This window comes from Camarhynchus parvulus, chromosome 3 (genome assembly GCF_901933205.1).
Source record: "Camarhynchus parvulus chromosome 3, STF_HiC, whole genome shotgun sequence".
Lineage (NCBI taxonomy): Eukaryota > Metazoa > Chordata > Aves > Passeriformes > Thraupidae > Camarhynchus > Camarhynchus parvulus.
In genome coordinates this window covers 57,763,202-57,782,924 of record NC_044573.1, presented here as the reverse complement: position 1 = coordinate 57,782,924, position 19,723 = coordinate 57,763,202, and the positions used below count along the sequence as shown (strand labels likewise).

Sequence of the window (19,723 nt, the reverse complement as noted above, 5' to 3'; positions counted from 1 at the left end):
CTTCTTGCCTTCTTGAAAGTTGCCAGATTATTTTTTATCCTCTACTTTCAGTTAGAAGCCAAACTTAAATCCATATATGGTAGGAAAAAGCAAAGTTTATTTAAAACTGCATCAACACTAACAGAAGAGATGTCAAAAGGTAACTGCCTAGCTACTCTGCATGATTCCCTTAGCCTTGCCACATTACTGATGCTGAAACCTAACAAGACAAAGTTCACATCATCTAATAGCTCTATGTTTGGGGGTTTTTGAAATAATTATTAGATTGTGCCACTGATCAGTGCTTTAGTCATTTTTCCTGAAAATCATTCTGTCGAATAAAGATGCAATTTAAAGCAGCGACATTTAAGCTGCTCAGCATGAAAAACTAAATTACAGAAGCCTGAAATTCTACTTGGCCTAATGCATCACCAACGCTTAGTATATATGGATAAAAATTACCACCCTTACAATTGTCTGATTCATCCACACTGATATTTATGATGAACTAGGTGAAGGAAGTGCATAGCTTTCACAAGCCTAAGAGAACATATTAATGTTTGGCAAAATGCCTTAAGTAAGAGAATTATGTTTCCTAGGAGCGCACAAGGCATTTAAAAGCCTTACGACAAAGCAAGAAATAGGAAAACGAACACTGGGGACTGGAACTGTGGGGGAAAAGAGGGAATGGAAAGTCTGAAAATGGACCTGATGACCATTTCAAAGTGCCCAGTTTCTTGTGCAGCTGGTTGGCAAACAATATCTCATGGGAAAAAGAAGATGGATGAGAAGCCTGATATATGCGGTGCGCTGTTTGCTCTCGCCCAATTCTCCGTCATGGTAGCTTGTTGGCTACCAAGTGAACAGATCAAGCATACCAAGAGATAAGTTACCTTTGCACAAAATCTGATTGCAACGCGTGCCAAGTCTCTCTGAGGCCTACCCGGGTGCTAATGACTACATATAGCTCATGGTCTCTTTTCTTCTCCTCTCTCAAGAGTTTCACTTCAGTGTAAGCCACCAAGAAGAGTGCTACCTCATATTCTTCCAAAGACTACAAAAGGCATCATCATGAAGCAAACACAGACACAGATTATAACAATGCCAACACTGAGCACCACTTTCTTCTAATTTTTACATATTTTAACTCTTTTTTTTTTTTTTGGTCCCCTTTTCCTTCTTTTCCATTAAGAGCAATTGCACAATCCCCAGGCTCCAAGCAGAAGGGCTGCACTGCCGGCAAAGCACAAGTCGTCAGGAGAGCTCCACTCGCCCTGCTGGCACAGCCCTCTGCCTTTGAATGGCTTGCGGAGGTGATCACAGCACAGGAGCACATTGCTGTGTACTTTAACACCGGCCGTCTTCAATTAAGGTGTAGTGCCCTGCACTGCATGCAAAGCGGAGTGAAACCTTCCACTGACTTGCTGAGTTTGAAGAAGCCTGAGTTTCTGATGCAGCGCCGAGTGATTCACCAGGAAAACAGTGATAACGCCGGGCGCCAGGCCCGGGCTCACTATTTACATCGGCCACTTTTATAATGTCCCCTCCTCCCGCTGACATGCTCACCTCGGACCTGCAACAGCAAGGGGAGCATTTCCACAAGGCGGGGGTGCCCGTCCCATCCTACAGTTCCACACTAGCTGCTATAAAACACCCACTGTAGGCCCCGACCCTCCCCCGAAAGCATCGCCAAGCCCAAAGCCCTGGTACCGTGGGTGTCACAGGGAAGGGTGCGGGGAAAGGAGCTGCTGCTGACACGACCGACCGCGCTCCAACACCGCACCCCCGGCACGGCCCGGCCCCGCCACCCCCGCCTCGCCCACAGCCGCCCTGCTCGCCCCACGGCCGGGCACGGGGGCACGGGGGCGCGGCCCCGGCTCTAGCGAGGCCCTTCCCGCTGCCCTCCGACAGGCTCCCCGCGCCTGACAGCCCCTTCCCGGCTGGCCGAACGCCGCCCGGATCCCCCCTGCCTGCGGCAGGCGGCACCCCCGGCGCCCCAGCGGAGCTCCCGCGGCTCTTACCCGGCCCCGGCGAACCCGCTCCCAGGGGTGCGGCTGGGGGGCGGCGGCGGTGCAGGGCGTGGAGGGGCGGGCAGGCCCCGGCCCGGCCCGCCCTGCCGTGACGGGGAAGGCGGGGGGAGGCGCGGCCCCGCCCGGGCGGCTGCGAGAGCGGGGCCGGGCCGTCCCTGAGGGGCGGCTCCGCCCGGGCCTGCGGGGGGACCCTGGTGCTGACGGGTCCCGGGGGCTGCTGAGGGGAGCGGGGCCACCCCGGCAGCCGCAGCCCTATGCTACTGGAAAAAGTGAGGGTGAAGGGTGGAGTGTCATTCAGGGTGTTGCATGGTTGCTGTTGCATCAGGAACAAGGCGAAAACATGGGCAAGGATATAATGTTACAGTGAAAAATACGACGTTACTTTGTTGATAGCCTGCTTTGCCCGCCCTGCCCTCCGCTTGGGTTATTTCTTCTCTAAAGGGGAATGGACAATTCAAAGAGAGTGCGTGGTAAATTGTAGATCTCTTTAAAGGTGCCTTTGAATGCAGAGATACACAATATACAGCTGGGATTAGGGCCAAGCGATGCCAGGAGCAGGAAAAATGAAGGATGCATTCACACGGCTGCCGGCACCGGGCTCGGGAGGACAAGGAGGATGCGATAGCCACAGCACCAGGGCTCCTCCCGGCCCAGCTACCTGAGAAGTGACAGGCGAGCCCCCAGGCTCGCACAATATTGGAGGATTTCTGCATCCTCCCCACTTCTTCAGAGGGACAATGGCAGGGCCAGACGCTCCCCAGAGCCCCGGGGCTGAGCTGCTTCCTCTGCAGGATACCCCTGTGCGCATTAAGTAGCACAAAGCAAACAGCCCGCAGCCCCGATTGCTGGGAATGCTGCCTCCTCCACACAGCCCAGCCTCGCCTGAAGAAGAGCTGCACGAACTGGGAACTGCAAGCTTAATTCTGCTTCATCATAGATCTTGGTCGTTGCTAAGATTTAGAAATAGCTGATGCAGTGAAAAACATACTAGGCATCCTAACCCAATAATAACAGAGAAGTCTAATAAAATGCAAACACGATGGAGTGTTAAGTTAAAGGCCTGAAATAGGCAAGACTACCCTTTACCTTACATGGCTGGTTCTTGCTGGGTCTCAAAGCATGCTGAAAGGAGAGACAACACGGTCTCCGAGACTTGCATATCTATATAGAGTTCTGACGTTAATTGATGGTTGGAAGTGTCATTTTATCCCTTTCAAGAATTGAAGTTACTAAGGAAAAAAGCCATTCTGATATGTCTTTTTGCTGCAGGAATGCGACATACATAGCCAATCTATTTTTACCAGGCTATTTTATTAGTGATGATTTTAGCTTTGCTACATGTGCGGGTGTTTCCTCCAAGATCCCACTAGATGGTGCACTAATGAGAGTATAATGCACGTTCCTTCCAAATTAAGGGCCTGCCTCGATTATTATTTCTGTCATATAAACTCGATTGATTTACCCAGTCACTCCGGCTTTGTAAAACTTCAGCAGAGATCACTGTCAGTTTTCCTCCAGAAAACAGTACATCTTTTACTTTATGATTTAAAAAATGCATTTCTCCTTAAAATGTGACCCTTCATCAGTGAGAATACTTTTCCTGCCATTTGAGTACATTTTTTTTAGGCTTAGAGGTAAGACCTAGTCATTGCTGATCAATGTTCATTCTCATCCTACAGAAACAAGGTATCCAAATGCTTTCCTAGTGAAGCTGTGTGCTTTATGAAGAAAATCCTGCTCCTCACCTGCTGTTAGCTCACATCATAAGCATCCACATTTTACTGCTAAATATCTCAAAGTCATTATTATTTAAATGACCAGTTGAAGAATAATATAAAAGCCTGAGAGGGGAAAAATGGATTATAAAATAAGCTTTTCAATGAAATGTCTGAATATAAAAATACCTAAATAGCCTTTGCAATAGAATCATAAAATAATTATGAATGTACAGTTACTAGACTATTGATCATATATATTGATCAGAACTGCTAAGAGCATGGTATGCCCTCTGAATATTTTTGTTAACTCCTATAGAAAAGCCCTTGACTGGGAGAACATGTCCTGTTTCACCCTTTTAAATAAAACAAGAAGATTCCCTCAGTTTCCAATTCTAGCAATGGTGCACAGACAGGGGCTGTAAAGAAGCCATGCCTAAGTGTTATCAGAGATGCTGATGCATTTGTGCCTCTAAATGCATTTCATTGGCTTGTCTCTAGGGCTCTCACACCAGCATTACCTGGGGATTGAATTAAGAATCATCATTCACCTACCTTTCCTGTTTCTTGTGGAACAAAATCAGATTTCAGATGACTGAATTAAATGGGGAAATGTTGAGCCCCTGCTATGCACAGTCACTGCATACCATGGAAGATGCTCTGGATATTTACTGACTGAAGGTCAGAGTGTTTGCTATTTATATCCTTGTCATGTGTGTAAAATGAAAATGAAAGAATGTCCTCTTTGGGGATCCATGCCCAGTATAATGTCTGAAAGAGATGAAAGTTAAGCCACACCACCATGGTGTGATTTGGAAAAAGCACACCTTCTTCCTAGCCCAGTATCCAAATTAAACCCACCTTCCTGACTCTATTTCTGCCTCCCACTTCCTGCTGCTGCCCTGGCCCCTAATGAGCAGACACACAGGCCCGGCAGCATGGGTGGCACAAGCTCCAGGGCCACCAGTGACACAGAAATGAGGCATTCATTTCCATGCAGCTCCCGGGGCCAACACAATGCATGGTGAGATGAAGGGGAGCAGCCCAGCCCTGGCCTCATGTTCCTGATGAGTGTCCTCTTTCCAAGGCATGAGCAGTGCCTGAGCAGTGCCTAAGCAGTGTGTAATTTACTGCACGGGCCAACTTCATTCTCTGCTATCACATCTCACTTGCACACCTCTAGCTTTACATAGGAAGAGTAATGTTTTCAGTATTTGGCAAAGAGTCTGGCAGAGCTTCCCAGACAGTTGTTACTGATGCATTCCACCATCAGCATGAATTCCTGTTATTATCATTGTCATCTCTGTTTGCTAATTTAATCAAAATATCCACTCCAGAACCTGAAATGAGATTAAGTTCCTATTATACCCAGGCCTGTACATAATTGTGATGGATGATGGTTTCCAGCTTGAACAGATTTATGGGTTAATTATACTGCAGAATGACCTGTAAAACCTATTTAAAAAAAAAAGCATTGACCATTTGCATGTTATTTAGGCTGGCACTTGCTCTCCAGCAACAGTAATTAACATAGTAGCATATGTTTTAAATAAACAGAGAATTTTATTCCCAATATTGATAATGTTTCCTTAAAAAAAAAAGAAAAAATCACTACCAACTTATTTTCAAATCTTTCTTTGCCTAACAGTTTAATTTTCAAAGACATGTTATAGTTTCATCTGCAGTAGTGAAATGAGCTGACATTAATATTTCAAAGCCCAATGTTTAATTAAGTAGTACCTGAAAATACATAATTTCTCTCACTTCAGACAGACCATTTTGAAACAATTAACATTTACAAAAGGCATAAAATGAAACAGCATTGCTTTGTTCAGATAGAGAAATACAACCCTAGAGAAGAAAAAAAATATTAAAAATTAAAGAATCTATGGACTGCAAGTTCAGCAACTACCTCTGATAGAATCTGATAGGTCTTCATTTGGAAAATGAGGTCACTGTTAAGCAACCAATATTCATTATTTTACAGCTCATCATCATCTTTGTCCTCCTCTTCATTTTCAATTCACAGTTACCTTAATTGCTTTCAGAAACCATGCAAAGTAAAAGAAGAAACTTACATAAAGGAATCCTGACAGAACTTGGTAAATCAAACAGATATCAAAGATAAGGGTACACATGGCAGAGCTATAAACGTTAGGAAAATGTTGTTTAATGATATTTCCAAAATGTAGTGTCAGAAAACCAGGAAATCTTGGCTTCTCCCAGAATTCGATCAGCATTTCCTCCTCACTTACCTGCTCTGCCATTTCTACTGTATGTATCAGTACTCTGGGTTCTGCTTTTCCCTTTCTCCATCATTCCAGCCTGCAGTTTAGCCAAAAATGAGATCTAGCAACAATCACAAGATATTATGGCACAATTCTCACATAGCAGCATAGATGGTGGTCACCCACCAAGGGACTAAATCTTGTCCACTTCCACAGAAGAAAACTGTAAAAGCAAATTATGCAAAGGGACTCAAAAAAAAAAACCAAAACAAAAACAAAAAAAAACAAAAAAAAAAAAAAAAAACAAACAAAAAAAAACCAACCAACCAGAGTGACTAATTGACTGCATTCTTGGCATAAACCCTCTGTAATCTGTTGAGGACTGGTAGAAAATATCTCAAAAACTGATTAGCAACTTTGTGAACACTCCCTTTCTCTATAGCCTTGGCTGCAGTGAGTTCAGAGCAAAAGATGTCCACGTAAGTTATTAAAGGTGTCAATGTTGTTAAGTTGCCCCCAGGACATGACTCAGTTTGAGGCTTGCAGATTTCTGCACAGCTAAATGTCAAAACTTCTGTTATGTGCTTTGCTTAAGCCTAATGCCCCACAGAGAAGCATCTTGTGCCATTTCAGATTCCCAGATGTGTCTCACCTAGCTCTCAGCTACTGTGTAGGCATCTCAGGTTCCCTATTACACCTTATGTGACATTTGGCAAATTATTCATATTTTCTGAATAGCCACCGACCACTAGAACTGGAACTTAAACAGCCATTCCAACTGTAGCTATAATCAGGACTTTAGACACTTACCAGAATTATAAACACCTACTTATAAATTTAAGAGTCTTAGTCTCAAAACTCATCCCACAGTCTAGGTCTTCCAGTGTGTACCACAGCTTTCCTGGTTTTTTTTCTGTGGCAATTTGGCACCAGAATTTTTATAAAAATTCTATTATGCCCTTCACTCTTCAGCCTGATGCTGTGGATTTGGTAACCTTATTATAGAAAATCTGCAACTACGGGCAGTATGGGACAGGTTTTTACCTTCTGCTATAGCATGAATAGACAGAGGAACAGTAGAGGCAGCTTTGGCTTCTGTTCCCAGAAACAATGAATATTAATCTGGCAAAATGAGGGGACATCACACACTGGGAGAATGAAGTAAGATTGAATTACACTCCAACTCCAAGCACAAGGCCTCCTGTAAGACACAGTTTAAAACCACCAAAATTTTATGATTACTCTCTATTCAGGAAATCCCAAAAATATCACATAGGCCCTCTTCATCATCTCATTCCTAATTTCAAATATTTTGAATACCAATATTTTTTATCTGACTAGAGTCTTAACCTTATGGACAATACCAAAAAGGATTTGAAATAAACAGGTGTCAAAACAGATTACATCATCTCAAAGTTGTAACTAACTTGTACTAAGAAAGGAAAGTGTTCTTGACATTAAAAAGATAATAATGATTAGATAAAACAGAGGGAATAAAGCTTTACCATTTATTTTACTGCACATATTAAAATATGTAGGGGAATAGAATATAAGTAAATAAAGGTGGTATAGAATGTAATCTTACCCCCTAAAGAGTTGCAGCTGAGCCAATTATTAAGTATTAGGAGCAGGCCTGATATTAACATGCCACACCTGTAACCAATCAGAAGAGTGTTATAAAAGAGTGGATTGGTTGGTTAGGGGGAACTGGACTCAGTTGGCTGCTGTGAGGACAAGGAAGAGTCAGTACCTAGAGGGGCTGCTTACAAGAAATATCAAGGAGGTATGAAATTCTAGCAATATGGAACCCTTGTAATGTAATGACAGTAGAACTCTTGCAATATAGCTACAACCTGTAGTAGCTACAACAATCACTGTATTGCACTGATGTCCTGTGGAATGTCTACTGTGCTATTCCTTTTTCTAGTTCTTACATATGTAGGGCCTGATTCAATTGCCTGCTGCACGTTGTGAAAAACTTAACACTTTTCAACAGGCTGTCAGACATCTGCTGGTCTCTTGCTGTTAGCTGCATGCCTCCTACAGCTGTTTTTTTTTCTTCTAGCATTTGTACTTTTCCCCCTCTCTTCTCATCTGATCATGGAAAAAGTGACCAGTTCACAATTAAGAGAAGAGTGAAATAATGACAATTCACATCTTTCTAATTTGGAACAAGTAGAGATTTTTATGATGTATTAACTTACAATGTTAAGAATGCTATCACAAAATTTAAAGATGCCCATCGTACTGTTCCTTCTCTTCCTTCTTCAGACGAAATTTCTGGGTTTGGTCTCAAACTGAACTTTTGTTGAATGTGCTATGCAGCCCAGCAATCCATAGGCAAACCCAAAAAAATAGGATGAGTGAGCTATCTGATATGGTTCAATCTGCAGTGAAGTCAGGCCTAGCCAGTGTCTTTTTTTATTGAAACTGCCACACATAACCTCTAAGATCTAAATACCTCCAAGTAACATCTGAATCTCAGTTTCTTAAAATAGAAGAAGACAATTTCAGAGGATTATTGATTTTCTAAAAGGGCCATTGTCGGTGCCCCTTTGCTGTGAAATTTTTTCCTTACAGCTACCAAAAGAGCCAGTCTGGGATCTTTAAATTGAATATAACAGTTTGAGAAAGCTCTGGGCTTACTGAAATGACCTACACAGAGCTAGAACACTCATATCTCAAATTGTCTATCACATGTATTACAGCCCATAGTGCTGGCTTTTGCTCTCCCTTAGTCGTGAGTAGTGACCACCTCTGAAGAAGTTGGTTGAGTGTTTTATCATTAATGCAGAGTGGTGGGGATGTGTGTAGAGTAAATAATCCCTCAGTTCCTTTTAAGATCCTCCTAGGTGTAGCACACCCCATCTCCCAGACAGGGGGTCCCCATAGGATATGGTATGTAATTTCATATTTCTTGTACAAATGTAAAGATTTGACCCTAAGCTTTTCAGCTGGAAAATTCTAGTCTAAAGCACTTGCAGTAAATTCCTCTGCTTGCTGCATCCTATTTCTATGTAACTTTTGCTTTTATGTTTTCCTGGTTTTAGTTATATTGATCTGTTGATCTGCTCATGTAGGACACAGCTATATGATCAGCTTTAGAAGCAGTACCTCTGTAAGCAACTAAAACCATGTTAAAAGTGAATATGGAGAGAAAAGAAATCACTGCTTTCTCTAATTGTAGCATCTTTGTCCAGATTAGTCAACTGTAGAGAAGGATTTTAAAAAAGGACAATTTAGTTCATAAAGTCTATAAAAAGATATTTGTCTCGTATCTTTGAAATTAACAACTCGTATATTTACTTCACTCTAGGATTGTCTCAATACCAAAGAAAATGTTCTTTCTTTCAATTTATTGATCTTGTTATCCTTTTTCTCTTTTTTTCATTTAAGAAAATTTGCAGATATTTATCTCATATAAAATGAAAAATACCAATAGTTCATCATATTCAAAACATTATTTTTCATAATTTTTTCTGTCCAAACTTTTTTTTCTGATTGTGATCCCAAAGTACAGTTTTTAGTGATTATTGATGCAGTAGAGAAATTGCAAAATATTGACAGTCAATGTCAAAACACACATAGAAAAGAGCTGAATACTTGAATGTGACAGTCTTTGGGTCAATGCAGAAGACCTTCTGCAGTTCCCTGCAGAACAATTAATAAGAGGTGTTAAAAGTAATCCCTAAACTGCACAGGAGTTCTTCAGGTACAACCAATACAGCCCTTCTCCAGAGTTGCCAATTCCCTTTGCTGTTGTTTGCAGTGAGCAAAGCACAAGTCATCTGGGAATAATCTAACCAAAACAAGCAAGGTGTTACCAGGACTTGTTAATTCACATTTCAGAAGAAAAATTAGAAACTTAGGCTATTTTAAGCTGATAGAAAAGGAAGGGAGAGGGGAGGGTAAGGTGGTGTGCTTCACAGCACAGGCAGAACAAAATAAATGAAGAATTAATTAATATACTGAAATACAAGCCGCCAATTAGTCCAGCCTGTGGAAAACACCAAATGACCTTCAACCACCTGAATATGGCCCATCTAAAGCTGCCTTTTCACACTGAGCAATATATTAGTGGTACAAAAAGGGCTGAGGTGTCTGAACTGGCCTGGGCAAAGGGTAGGAGAGAGCAAGCCAGGTCAAAGCAGACCTCCACAACCCCCATGTTCTGCTGGTTCCAGGCACCACTCTGATCTGCAGCCAGACTGCCGGTCCCAGGCTGTGCAGATACCATGCACGACCTGCAATTTCCACCAAAGGAAGCAGAAATGGCCAATATAATTGCCTGCAATTCCTTCCCTGCTTGCCCAGTGATGAATCTGCAGGATTAGAGGTGATGCTCTCATCCAGGACTGCTCCATAGACTTTAAACATAATTTTCAAAGTCTGTAGAAACACATTTTCCTCCTTTCTGAGTGGGCCATGTTGCACTGTTGCAACTCATGTTGCTTGAATGAGATACTGATTTCTGCTAAATTGTCACAGCGAGAAATAAAAAAAAAAATTATCAGCCCATAAAATTAGAAAAACCCGATGCACCATAATGTTTTACATCACCAAATAGTGTCATCTTCCATCTGTACTCACACACTAAAATAGCTGCATAACAGCACCCAGCCATCACTGTGGTGTCCAGTCTGTGGAAAGGGGTGCAGTGCAGTGACCACTGGGGAGACATCACTGAAGTTTTGCTCATGCAATCTTTAACAAATATTATATGGTTTTTATTTATATTTCATTTATTCCCTTGCTGAAAAATCTAACCTTTAATTTCCCTGAGGGAATGTACCCACCTTCCTAAATGATAACTTATTTTCATAAGGAATGCAGTGTAGCACATGGAAAGGCAGGCAATTTTTCCAAAAGTAGGCTATCATACTGTAAATAAACCCACATTTAAAATATTTTTCAGCTACAGAATGAAAAATTACTTTTATAAAATCAGGCTGAGATTGGTTTACTGTGTCTGCAGTCCTGTGAGTAGGTAAAAATGATGGGAGTGTTTTCAGTTGGAAAAAGTTTTAGCTCTGTTCTCATCCCCTACTCATTTGGAAAGATTGGTGTAACTAGGGTGCTAATTTTCAGACAATGATATCTAAATAACTACCTCCTGTGGTTTAAGCATGAGTGCTTCCACTGACTCATGGATACAAAGGTTTTCCAATGTCTTGGCCATGTAACTTGTGACAGTGTACACACAGCAGAGAATCTGGATAATGTATCCTGTACATGTTTCAGTGTGCTGGGTCATTTCCCAGAATCTGGCACAACATTTCTTAGGTTATTGTATTGTCTTGCTGGATCTACGTCCACTCATAGGTTACCTGTTACTGTATGTGACAGTAAATGCAAATACCAAAAAGATAAAGGAACCTATATAAGTATTTGCAAAGTTTTCTGAAAGGAATTCCAGGACTTGCTAATTAATTTATAAAGAATAGAACTGGAAGGCAGTAGAGTACACTGAAAATAGTAGTCTGAGTATTGCAACTGCAGTGACTATTTTCAAAATGTTCTTAATCAAATGATATAGCATAAATTATAGACCTGTAGGCAGAACTGAAATAATCCATCCAGAAGGTGTCATTGAACAAGTCCTTAGGTGCTGAGAAGTTAGCAAAAATATCAACTATTGGAGAAAAGTAGTCAAGAACGACAAAAAACCCAACCATTGAACCAACAACAACAGCAAAAAAGCCAAACCAAAATTGCACAAGTCAGCTAGTATTTAACCCTGAGAAAACCAAGCTAAAGGTAAACAAGAATAAAATTGAAAATCTATCTGAGAAAATTGCTTCTTTCACGGGGATGGTGATTCTGGTGATCTAAGGAAATGGATGGAAGATGGTATAATTAGTGTCAAGAGAGAGAAATCCAAGAGGAAGGTGAGGTGCTACACACAACTGCATCACAAGATGTGCAGGGTTTGTAGGAGGGAGCCCCAAGGTACTGGCATGATTTCATGGAGCTGGCTGTGCTGTGGGCCACAGTGTGACACTGGGGAAATGTCAGTTTTGACCATGGAGCAGACCAGAATTCACTCTCTTGCTGGGAGAGTGAATTTCTAGAGATGATGGATTGAAGCACTCACAGATATATTTCCCACCATTTTGGACAGGATGGTTCTACACCTGTATATGCATGTAGCACAGGGCAAAGCCCACAATTTGCATTTCTAGGCCCTGAAATCTTAACGAACTCAGACCAATACTACACCAGATGTGAGCTCCAGAGCCTGGATGAAGTAATGAGTTGGCAACTTGAGGTATTCAACAAAGTATTGCAACACAGTCAGTCCAGAGGAAGAAAAACAGATTTAAAAAATACTTACTTACACATTGAAGAAAAAGATCTCTTGGCGAAAGTATTTTACGGAAAAAGATGTCCTTTAGTACACAATCCCTTCTTTGAGTCTTTTTTCTCCATTCTGCATTTTGGTGGAAATGGGCAATTAAAAATAAAATGGGTAATTAAAAATAAAAGTGAAAACATTCTTCCTTTCTTACAGGAAAAACTGGAAAGTTCTTGGTTTATATACAGCTAAAAATATTCATGGCTGTCTTTTGAGAAACTGCACATCCTTTCTAATGTCAGTGTTTGCTGTAATGCTTCAGCTCTGTTTCTGTTGCAGCCATTAAAGCTGACACGCAACTGATCCAGAAAGAAGACAATTTGATTAGGTTCTGTAAACAGAACAACAAATAAATTACTGTAATGTATTACTGTTAAAGCTGTATATGCCCATTTGTCAGGAATTTCTTGAAACAGTTACCCTCATTTACCTAATTTTCACTAAAGCTGATTAAATGTTGTAGGGTTTTTTTGTTAAAAAGCATTGTAGCTGAAAAATGGATGCTATTAAGCACTAATTTACCTGAACTTATCTGACTTCTTTGGCATATTTTAGTTTTGAGAGAAAAATTAATGCCTGTAAACAAAATTTTTAATTTAAATTTTGAAGAATTAATTTTGAAACTTTATGCTGGAAGATCAACACAGAGCTTGCAAAAATTAAACCAGTCTATTTCTTGAAGTTTTTAGATGGTGTTTTTGCAACTCAAAGATTTTGCTTTTTTTTTTTTTTTTTTTTGCCACTATCTTAATATAATGTGTTGCTGACACTTTTTGTTAGAGCTGTTTTTGCCTGTGGACTCCACAAGAGGGTAGGAAATCCTTCCTGAATGTTTAGGCTGTGACAGAAAAGATTAAAATAATAAAACAGAATTTAACTATTCTGACCACAGGCAGGCGCTGCAGAAATACCTGTGAGTTCCTGATCTGCAAATCATTTGAGGGTAAAAATATAGCACTTTTCTGAATAAAAATCATTGTCTTTGAAGAGAACTCTAAATGTTGCTGTTTGAGGCATTGCAACAGGGAGGCTGAGGGCAGATTTTGTGGGTGGGATACTCTTAATCACATCTGGCTGTCCTGTATGTTCAAACTTGGATGTACCAGAAAAGAAAAGGACCATGAAAGTGCTCCTAGACTGAGGCCCTTGCCTGGATGTGGAAGCTTGAACGTCCTTCTGAAACCAGAATTGTCCTTCCTCTGAGGGCAACGTCAATTCTTACTGGAATCAAGACATCCTAAACATCCTGGCTGATTCCCTGAGGAATAAGAACACTGTCTGTATTTGATAAAGACCAGAATTCTTCTAAAACAGTCCACTGTGTAGTGTGAAAAAATAGATTAATGTATGATAATATTTTTCAGGGAAAAAAAAAACCCAACCTCCCAAAGAAACCCACCAAAATAAAAAAAATTGACACAGACACTTTTGCTCCCCTGTGTACCAGCAGGTGTGGTCCACAGGAAAAAAAACCCCAAAACTTTTATTCTGATGCAATAGGTTTTCTGCCAAGCAGTGGGGTATTTTTTAGCAGCTAGTTTAGCAGCAGCATCAAGCTTAATAGCAGGGAGAACAACATGGAATGCCACAAAGTCATTCTAGAGCCAAATTACATCATCTGACAGATCTGTAAGAGCCCTTGGCCAGAAGAAGTACTAAAGACCTACTGACAGGTTGCAAATTGTTTAGCAAAACTAGCTAATGCTCCTTTAACATCCAAGGGCATACCTTGAACACACAGAAGGACGTGACACACTGAAACCTCACAGACAGGTCAATATTATTCCCTGAAGATGTGCTGTCTAGGAAAAAAGTTGTCACTGTAGGAAATATAATGTACAGGGTTGACTCTGAATTATTTATGCTGTATATTAATGAAGTAATTTTATCATTACTTAAATATCTCCAATTGCATTTGTGTCACCGGCTAGACATTTAATACTTACAAGAGCTTTCAGAAATACCTAAATGTTTTTTTAGAGACTTAGACACCTAACATTTATGTAGCACATGCAACTAACAGAAGGGATAATAATTTTAGATAATAACAAGGGCTTTTCCTTTATCTACCAGACCAGTAATTTCATCATAGAAGTTAATAAACTTTAGTCTTTGTCTAATGAAAACAGATTAGTCAAAAAGTGCTTACAGGCAGACATAGTTTTTTTTCTGAATTAAGTCTTCAAGTGCAATGTATGGAAGTAGCATCACAGATAATGAAGATGATCAGAAAATCTGCAGAAATAGAATGTCATAGAATATTGTGTCTAATGTTTGACTGCATCCAGTATTTTCTCCCTCGTTGAATGGATATTAATGCATTGTAGAGGACAGAGAGTGCACAGTGCGCACTGCCTAGATGAGTTAATGATTTAAGAAAAGCCATACACTTAGCAATATTTACACATTTTGACAGCTCATTTTTTCTGTTTGAAGACTGCACTAATATTTTTTATCTAGGAGTTTAAAATACTCCATATTGGAGTGACTCTTTCCTTTCTGAGGTTTCTGGAAGGGTCCTGCTTGGACAGTTGGTGCTTCTCCTCTTTTTCAATCCTCTTTTCCCATCCTCCTGCCTCTGGTATCTGATGGACCATGAGAGTTTGACACAGGAGGCACCACCATCCGTGAGGTGCTACATCAAAACTTGAGACACTAAGGCAGGATACAGGCAGCAGTTCAGGACTCTGAAAGTTGCTGCCCAGTTTTGTACAAAGTGTGGAAAGAAGGTGACATTGCAAATGGTCCTCACTGGTGACAAAAGGAACAGATGAAAGTTTACTGGCGAAACAGAGCCTTTCTGGAATAATCGCTTTGCACAAGTTTGTGCAGAAGTTAAAATATTTGAAATCACCCACAGGGGAATAATTTGTTTTGCAAAAGGTAGCCATCTGGAAAGTGTTTACCACGGTCACAAATTAAATGTGTTGATAGGGAATTTGACAATACCCTTTGCACTCCATTTGCACTATGATCCTTTGAGACTGCAGTAAGGTGTATTCTGCTCCACCAGACCTAACTCATAATCTGATTTGGACAACAGCATCAGGTATTTTATGCTTTCCTAATTTATTCATGTCTTGGGTTCAAATAGAGTCCCTGTGGCCTCATTAACACATCTAATTTGCACATCACCCTCCTGCTGGGAAATAGCCTTATCCAGTCTGTGATTAGAGATAATGAGAGAAAGTAACCTGGGACTTCATTACAGTCACTGTGCCAGACAAGGCTCTCTGTAAATAGAATGCAAGGAGGCTCTTTGGGAAAGTGCCACCTTTAGGTAAGAGGACACCAGAGGAAAAAGGTATTTCTGAAATTTTCTGACTTGGGCCATGCACAAAGCTGGCTTATATTTTAGTTTATTAAGAACAAAGAAGACACCCTTCTAGGGATAGGTGAAGCATACCAGCAATCTGTATGTGGAAACACCTTCTTCTGCAGAGAATAAATATTGGTGACACCTTGGCTAGACTGCCTTGCCCAGACAGTTTTTCATCTGTACACTGAAAATTTCTTTTACTATTTCCCCTTACACTAAGTAAGGGTCTTACGTAGCCACAATGTTTTGATGCCCTCTCTACTGGTTTTGGCTGGGAAATGGTTAATTTTCTTTTTAGTAGTTTGTGTGGTGTTGTGTTTTGGATTTGTGATGAAAGTAGTGTTGAAAACACACAAACAATCCCCATTTAAGCTAAGACTGAGCCGTGCTTGCACAATATTAAGGCCTTCTCTTTGAGTAGCCCGGGGGTGCACAACAGTTTGGGAGGGGACGTCTGAACCCAGCTGACCAGAGAGATACTCCACACCATATGATGTGCTCAGCAATAAAAACCTTGGGGGAAGAAGGAGGAACTGGAGTGTTGGGAGTTACAATGGTTTTTCCCCAAATAACCATTACATGCTTTCCTTGAAATTAATCTAGATCTGCTTTGTGGGTGGGAAGTAGTGATTAATTCCTTAATTTGCTTTACTTGCATGCATGGCTTTTGCACTACCTATTAGACTGTCTTTATCAGCAATTTTTCTCATTTCAGGAATCTGACTCTGGTTTCTATGGTTTATTAAGAAATAGCTTTGCAGTTGGGTTCAGGCACTGTCTTCAGGCACATGCTCTATTTGAACTACAGCCTGCCCTACAAACAAGTTGGGATCCTACTTGTTCATAAACTCCTCCTGCAACCAGAAAACAATGTCTGAGAGATACTACAACAAGTTATGAAAAGAAAATTACCAACTGTAAGCTCTGGTGCAGCTGGAATTGTCTGGAAACACAGTAATATTTCCAGATTTTCAGGGAGATAGGGTTATAAAGAAAGGGAAAGAAACAGCTTCGTTAACTTCCTGAAGGGACTGCATTAACTTGTGCTGATCTTACTAAATATACTTTAAAATGCCTTAGATTGCATTTGTCATAGAGGATCTATCTTTCCTTCAATCTAAATTATGACCAGACAAAAGGAGGTATCACCTGGCAGCACTTCTGAAATTGTTACTTCAAGAGAGATCAAAGTGTCCAAGTGATCACACATTTTATTTCAGAAAGTAACACTGTGAGGGTGAGAATGTTAACTACAGCAGGGCCAGACTCACTGAAGATGAAGGAAGAAAATAATTACCCATTATTTATCAGAGAGAGATTTTAAAAAATTATCTTGCTTTATTTTTGTGAGATTAAGTATTAAAGTAGTCATATTGTCATTAGAAAGGATCCATAGTAGAAGCACTGATGTGGCATACATTTCATTGCTCCTTTTTATGTCATTTTTAGGAGGGCAAACTTTACGAGATGGCAATGAAACAGTAATATACACAATTTCAGATCCTGATACTTTGCCCTGCTGAAATGTATCATCATTCAACTTTCAATCTTTTCAGCATAGAGTGCTTCAGTACTCCATAAAGCACACAAAACAAAGACAAGATACAGATATGATGCACTTTTACAAGGAACATGAATGGAGGACATACTGCTGAGTGTAGCTCTTATTTTAGTACAGAGTCATCAATTTCTCTCCATGGTCTTTTCTCAGATACTGATCATTTCCTGCCCACTCCCAATGCTGTTCCTTCATGATTCAGCTGAGTTCAACCACAGGATTTCTTCACAATTCTCTATATGCTTTCCTTGAAAGCTCTTACAGCATTGCCATGAGACAAAATAACATGTCCAAGCTAAAAAAAAGGTCTCTAAGATGCAACATAGCAAATAATGTTTTACATCTAAACAATCATATCATTTTCTGTCATTCTTGGGTGCAATGCAACTTTTTTGCAATTGCTTTTCACTTCAAACTTCATATTTTTTCCTTGTCTTTGATCTTGTTAAGCATGCTTTGATCTCATTAAGCTTCAAAGCCTTTAAGTGGCAAACTCATAAGTGACAAGTACTAGTTGAAATGGAAACAGAAAGAGCAGCACAACCTTTCTCTGTCTCACCTTCCCTCCATGGAGTGTGAGGGTATGGCTGGTTATTGGTCTGTTTTGAGCTCTGCACACATGTGGAAGGGGAAAGACAAAACTTAGAGAGCTTTGGGTTATTAGCCAAAGATGCCAAGAAATCCAAAGGAAAAGGTTTCTCTGCTCCTTCTAGAGGAGAACACAAATGAACATAAATATTGTATTATAAACATACTTGTTCAAGAAATTAATCTGTTGTGTCAGAATATTTTTTTAATTATGAAGATCCGGGATATAAACTGCTATAAGTTTTTTAAATGGAGCTCTTGCTCTTCTGTGCATTGGAAATAAATAGGTATAATCAAAACATCACCAAAAAAACCCAATCTGTAATGAAAGAATACGTAAAGCACAGTGGTTGCTTATCTGCTTGAACTATATGTGGTAAATAGGCAAACAAATTTTGGGAGAAATTTCCTTCCTTCCCAGCTCTTACATCTGGGAGTTCAGCCTCCAGGCAAAAGTTCAAAGCCATGCATCCAACCATTTAAAGCACATTAGTCTGAGAACAAATGAGTCCTGGAAGAGTCCTGTTGAAAAACTTTTCCTAACAGAATAATCTTTAATGCCCTGCGAAACCACATGTAAAAAAAAGCATAAACAATTGGGTTAAGTGTAGAATTTAAATAGCCAAACCAAACCAAAGCATCAATGAGAACAGGAGAAATCACGTAATTCATAAATGGATTGGTAGCTGTAAAGAAGAAGAATGGAGACCAGCAGATGAGAAACACTCCCATTATGATGCCTAAAGTCTTAGCAGCTTTCCTTTCTCTGCAGAATGAAATGCGATGCTTCATTTCAAATTGCATTTTTTTTCTGCTAATTGCATTGATGGATCTTGCCTGCTTCTTGGCTACAGAGTATATTTTCCTATAGATGCACAGCATAACAAATCCAGGGATGTAAAAAGACACTATGGAGGCCACAATACCTGAAGTTTCACTAAAAAGGAGAAAGCATCCTCCTGCACAGTGGACATGATTATAAATCTTTTCTGCCCCTCTCATATTTAGGTCTAGAAAGATCATCCCAAAACCAAAAGCAGCAGGGACCATCCAGCTTATACACACCATGACCACGATGACAAAAGTATTTATCTTTGATTTGTATCTTAAAGGGTCACACACAGAATAGTAACGATCGATGGATATGAAGGAAAGATGGAAGATAGAAGCTGTGCTCAGCATGATGTCCATGCTCGAGTGGATCTTGCAGAAGAACTCCCCAAAATACCAGCAGCGCTCAACAGAGCGCACCATGCTGCAAGGCATGATGAAGAATCCCAGCAGGAAGTCTACCGTAGCCATTGAAATTATCAGGAAATTTGTAGGCGTGTGGAGCTGCTTGAAATGTGATATTGAGATGATAACGGTCAGATTTCCAACCACTGTAGCCAGAATAATGCAAACCATGAAGATGTACATGGAAATACGGACGCTGTTTGACCAGCTGCTCCTTATGCAAGAGCCATTTACGGATTCACAGCACAATTGCATCCTTACTGGGGTCTCAAATCCACGTAGCTATGTAGCACAGGTACTGTTTTTCCCAATTCTAAGGTACATTTACAACTGGTTTTCTACTTTCTAGATAGAAAGAGCTGTAGAGAGGAAAAAAAAAGGGCATTGTAAACATCTTCATTTGGTTGGATGTGTAGGAAATTCACATTTCATTAGTTATGAAGTATAAAAATATTTTGTAATTACATTTAGCAGAATGACACTTTCATCATCTGGCTTCCCTGGAAATGGGAATCTCCTTTGATAAAATAAACTGCATAACAGCTTGTCCTCACACCAGGACGGCAGTGACTCTGAGGGGCCTGCCCTGGGCAGTGCCTTGTCCAGTGGGCAGATGAGAAGCCCTTTTCAATATTTCCTGTTTCTGTTTTCGGTCCTCGTCTTCTCCATCAGTATTAGCTGGAGTACTGTATCTCCACTTTGCTCTTGAAAATCA

General features: G+C 40.5%; 2 protein-coding genes across 2 annotated transcripts in view; both read right to left on the bottom strand.

Moving 5' to 3' along the window:
- Window positions 1-2,104, bottom strand: part of STX7 (syntaxin 7) — a 31,305-nt gene extending 29,201 nt beyond the window's left edge. Inside the window, exon 1 of the mRNA XM_030946239.1 lies at window positions 2,001-2,104. The gene's annotated coding sequence lies outside the window, so the exon portion shown is untranslated. The remainder of the gene's footprint in view (window positions 1-2,000) is intronic.
- A 16,157-nt stretch (window positions 2,105-18,261) lies between these two features.
- On the bottom strand, window positions 18,262-19,332 carry LOC115902588 (trace amine-associated receptor 1-like). The gene is given in 1 exon segment (XM_030946216.1): window positions 18,262-19,332. A coding segment is annotated over 1 exon segment (1,071 nt).
- Between the last annotated feature and the right edge of the window lie 391 nt (window positions 19,333-19,723).